This window comes from Palaemon carinicauda, chromosome 37 (assembly GCF_036898095.1).
Source record: "Palaemon carinicauda isolate YSFRI2023 chromosome 37, ASM3689809v2, whole genome shotgun sequence".
NCBI classification, from domain to species: Eukaryota; Metazoa; Arthropoda; class Malacostraca; order Decapoda; family Palaemonidae; genus Palaemon; species Palaemon carinicauda.
Genome location: NC_090761.1, coordinates 10,993,952 through 10,999,314, shown reverse-complemented (window position 1 = coordinate 10,999,314; position 5,363 = coordinate 10,993,952). Strand labels below are relative to the sequence as shown.

At 38.3% G+C, this 5,363-nt stretch overlaps 1 protein-coding gene across 1 annotated transcript; it reads right to left on the bottom strand.

The window, feature by feature from the left end:
- Positions 1-1,732: 1,732 nt before the first annotated feature.
- LOC137629197 (trophinin-like) lies at positions 1,733-4,302 on the bottom strand. The gene is made up of 2 exons (XM_068360459.1): positions 4,028-4,302; positions 1,733-3,896 (listed from the first exon to the last, which is right to left on the bottom strand). The coding sequence occupies exons 1-2, from the start codon at positions 4,300-4,302 to the stop codon at positions 1,733-1,735; spliced, it is 2,439 nt and encodes an 812-aa protein (XP_068216560.1).
- Between the last annotated feature and the right edge of the window lie 1,061 nt (positions 4,303-5,363).

Here is a 5,363-nt window from a genome sequence, read left to right as displayed (position 1 = left end):
ACGAGAGACCAGTTTTTTCACTTTTAAACTGAGAGACTTATTTAAGAGAGAGATTCTTTTACTCACATTTCTTCTTTCTTGCCCTTTTGTTTTCATCTTCTTCGCTTCGGTAATGGTTTCTTGTGTTTAGACTCTTGCTTCGTCTCACGTCCTCGCTATTTTTCTGAGTTTCTTGATGTTTATTCTGCAAAGGTGTACAACTGGTATCTGGAAGAATTTAGTCATTAATATATGCACTGAAAAATATCATCACGGATCATCACGGCATTTTATCCATTTAAGCTGCCACCATTTGTGATGCTTTGTTGGGCATTTTCTTTTCCTTCATTAAGCACCACTTTAATATTATTTTAATTAAATAAATGTATCTCTTCAATCCTTTCAGTGCAAAAAATATTATTTAATTCTAGACCCTCAGGAAAGTGGGTGATGGTAAAATGCCGTATAGTTCCTTAACTTTACTTCTGGAACTTTGATGTACATTAGCTTTACAGTAATCTTCTACATGGGTTTAAATACAGACTGGATCAATATAATTTCTTGAAGATTGGAGGCTGCAACCGTAGACTTCTGCTACCACTTCAGCAATTGGGATGCGAAATACTTGACTTCTATTTATGCGGTTTGGGGATCGCTTCTTCATAGCTGTGTCTTCTCATGGACACGCTTCTTGGTAATTTCTCCTTCATCGAAGATAATCTCGTACCTCCCGGATGAAAGGTAATTTGTTGGCAGTTAGGGAACTCTGTCCCTTCGTTGTCCGTCTTTGTAAATATCTTGTTGTTAACTTGACGTTTCGTTAGTGCAGCCCATTTTGTGCACCAGAGGTAAGGCCTCCCCCATGACGGGGGGAGAGGGAGAAGGGACAACCGATATTCGCGGTTACTTGTAGGGAAGAGCTGGTTCCTCGATGCGCTTGTTGCTTAAGTATCCCAGAACAAGGGCGTTGTAATTGCGTCACGTCATGTGACTCTTCTTGTGTTCTATTGGTCCCTTCTTCTGACGTAATGGTAACGTCATACATATGTCACTTCCGATTTCTCGGCAAGGTAACCGACAGCGCATTCCATCTGCGTTGTTTTGGCCAATTTATCGCTTATGTCAGCACTTTTCACAAACAGTGCCTCTCAACTACCACCTCACTCTAATTTTATTTTTCTCGTCTCTCTCTCTCTCTCTCTCTCTCTCTCTCTTTATTTCAATGTCTCTCTATCGTTTAACTAACGAACAAAACTCATAAAATACTTGATCAAATACACATATCACCTTATTTAGTAGGAATTATTTTCCTTTACATGACAGCAAGCTTATTACCGAAATACCTTATGAAGCTAAGGATAACCCCAATACACTCGATAGTAAAAAGTTTATTACCACCACGCTCTATGATACTAGGCTTTTCACCAGCACACCCTATCGGCTATGATACTGGTATTATCCCCATCACCCTGTGATTATACGAGTAGGTTTATCACCAACACACGCCAAGGCACTACGCCTCTTACCAGCACAACCTATAACAAAAAGTTTATCCTCAACAACCCTTATAAAGTACTAGACTTATCACCAGCACACCCTATGATGCAAGGTTTATCACCAATACACTCTAATGCTACTAAGCTATTCACTAGCAACCCTCTGATACTAAGCCTAGCCCAAACACAACCTATAGTACAAAGTTTATCACCAACACCATATGGTACAAGGCTTATCACTAGCACAAATTTAGATATTATATACGTTTATCGCCAACAAACCCTGTAATACTAAATTTGTCACTAACAAAACCTATGTAACTAAGTTTGTCCCCAATAAACCCTATGGTTTTAAACTTGTCACAAACAAACCCTATGGTACTAAGTTTGCCACCAACAAACCCTGTGGTACTAAGCTTGTTACTAACAAACCATAAGATAGTAAGTTTGTCAACAACAAACCCTGTGGTACTAAGCTTGTTACTAACAAACCATAAGATAGTAAGTTTGTCAACAACAAACCCAGTGGTACTAAGCTTGTTACCAACAAACCCTATGGTATTAAGCTTGTCGCCAACAAACCCTGTGGCACTAAGCTTGTCATCAACAAACCATATGGTAGTAAGTTTGTCAATAACAAACCCTGTGGCACTAAGTTTGTCACCAACAAACCATAAGATAGTAAGTTTGTCAATAACAAACCCTATGCTACTAAGCTTGTTACCAACAAACCCTATGGTAATAAGCTTGTTACCAACAAACCCTATGGTATTAAGCTTGTCACCAACAAACCTTATGGTACTAAGCTTGTCACCAAGAAACCCTGTGGTACTAAGCTTGTTACCAACAAACCCTATGGTATTAAGCTTGTCGTCATCAAACCTTATGGTACTAAGCTTGTCACCAAGAAACCCTGTGGTACTAAGCTTGTTACCAACAAACCCTATGGTATTAAGCTTGTCGTCATCAAACCTTATGGCACTAAGCTTATTACCAACAAACCCTGTGGTACCAAGCTTGTTCCCAACAAACCCTATGGTACTAATTTTGTCACCAACCCACCCTCTGGCACTAAGATTGTAACCAACAAACCATATGGTATTAAGTTTGTCATCAACAACCCCTATGGTACTAAGTTTGTCATCAACAAACCCTATGGTACTAAGATTGTAACCAACAAACCATATGGTATCAAGTTTGTCATCAACAACCCCTATGGTACTAAGTTTGTCATCAACAAACCCTATGGTACTAAGATTGTAACCAACAAACCATATGGTATTAAGTTTGTCATCAACAACCCCTATGGTACTAAGTTTGTCACCAACCCACCCTCTGGCACTAAGATTGTAACCAACAAACCATATGGTATTAAGTTTGTCATCAACAACCCCTATGGTACTAAGTTTGTCATCAACAAACCCTATGGTACTAAGATTGTAACCAACAAACCATATGGTATCAAGTTTGTCATCAACAACCCCTATGGTACTAAGTTTGTCATCAACAAACCCTATGGTACTAAGATTGTAACCAACAAACCATATGGTATTAAGTTTGTCATCAACAACCCCTATGGTACTAAGTTTGTCACCAACCCACCCTCTGGCACTAAGATTGTAACCAACAAACCATATGGTATTAAGTTTGTCATCAACAACCCCTATGGTACTAAGTTTGTCATCAACAAACCCTATGGTACTAAGATTGTAACCAACAAACCATATGGTATTAAGTTTGTCATCAACAACCCCTATGGTACTAAGTTTGTCATCAACAAACCCTATGGTACTAAGATTGTAACCAACAAACCATATGGTATCAAGTTTGTCATCAACAAACCCTATGGTACAAAGTTTGTCACCAACAAACCCTATGGCTCTAAGTTTACCACCAACAAACAATATAGTATTAAGTTTGTCACCAACAAACCTTATGGTATTGAGCTTGTCACCAACAAACCCTGTGGTACTAAGCTTGTTACCGACAAACCCTATGGTATTAAGCTTGTCACCATAAAACTTTATGGCACTAACCTTGTTACCAACAAACCCTGTGGTACTAAGCTTGTTGCCGACAAACCCTATGGTATTAAGCTTGTCACCAACAAACTCTATGGCTCTAAGTTTGCCACCAACAAACAATATAGTATTAAGTTTGTCACCAACAAACCTTATGGTATTAAACTTGTCACCAACAAACCCTGTGGTACTAAGCTTGTTACCGACAAACCCTATGGTATTAAGCTTGTCACCATAAAACTTTATGGCACTAACCTTGTTACCAACAAACCCTGTGGTACTAAGCTTGTCACCAACAAACCCTATAGTACTAAGTTTGACACCAACAAAGCCTATGGTAGTAAGTTTGACACCAACAAACCCTGTGGTGCTAAGCTTGTTCCCAGCAAACCCTATGGTACTAATTTCGTCACCCAAAAAATAATTTTGCCACCAACAAACCCTATGGTACCAAGTTTGTCTCCAACAAACCCTATGGTACTAATTTTGTCACCAACAAACCCTATGGTACTAAGATTGTAACCAACAAACCATATAGTATTAAATTTGTCATCAACAACCCCTATGGTACTAAGTTTGACACCAACAAACCCTATGGTACTAAGATTGTAACCAACAAACCATATGGTATTAAGTTTGTCATCAACAAACCCTATGGTACTGAGTTTGTCACCAACAAACCCTATGGCTCTTAGTTTGCCACCAAAAAACAATATGGTATTAAGTTTGTCACCAAGAAACCGTATGGTACTACGATTGTCATCAACAAACCCTAAGGTATTAAGCTTATCACCAACAAACCCCATGGAACTAGGTTTGTCACCAACAAACTCTATGGTACAAAGTTTGTCTCCAACATACCCTATGGAACTTAACGTATCACCAACACAACCTGAGGTGCAATGTTCACCAACAACACCTACCAAAGCCCCTTCAAAATTCCAATCCCTACGGCCTCCATTATGGTCAAGATCACTTTAACACTCAAGCAAGAATCAAGAAAAATAGATTCAAGTATATTCACTTTACTCCTTCCGCCATATTGAAAATTACTTTGCCTTGGAGAGCACCTCTGTTTCCCTAATCACGTTAATAACATCATTAACACTACACTAAAATAGTTCTGCTTCAACTAAAACATCACTGTCACTTGATGCCATGTTTCTACTGAGTAATTAACACTGCACTGCAATAATCACAATATAATTGTCAAAATCAGCGAGAACACGAATTTACATGTAACGGGACTATCACATGACGCACACTGGGAGGGAGGGACGATGGGGAGGGGAGAGAAAGGGAGGCTTCCCTGATGCTGATTGGCTGCTGCACCCTCCCTCTAAGTGGGTACTGATTGGCTGAAAACGGAGGCACGGGCGGTTTGCGATTTATTGAAGTTGTGATCAGTGACTATTCATAATGAACTAAAATGTTTATAGACTGCTTTTTTATAATAATAATAATAATAATAATAATAATAATAATAATAATAAAATTCTCATTATTAAAAAAAGAAGGAAAATAATAGCACTCAGCTGTGATTTTGTTTTGTCCCGCTTTACGATAAGAGTTAATACCTGAAGATACTTTAGATTACTTTTCATTAGAAATACTGCTTGAATTAACCTAAGATGTATGTAGAAATGGGATAAACATTTAGAGGAATTAGTGTGCTTCTATGTTCACGTGACCCAATCGTGTCAGTTAAGATTTCCTTTTATACTTCCTAAACTCACCAGGTCAATTGCTCTTATGAAAATAATTGCAATAGAATATTTACAATGAATTTGGCCAATTATACGAAACGTACTCTAAGGAAACAAGAACGAACAGGCTAACATAAAATCTCTCTTTAAAGTTTTTATAT

Coding starts and splice junctions, on each gene's coding strand:
- LOC137629197 (XM_068360459.1), bottom strand. CDS start 4,302: ATGGGGTTTGTTGGTGATAAGCTTAATACCTTAGGGTTTGTTGATGAC. Junction 3,897..4,027: donor GACAAATTTAATACTATATG/GTTTGTTGGTTA, acceptor TGACGAAATTAG/TACCATAGGGTTTGCTGGGA.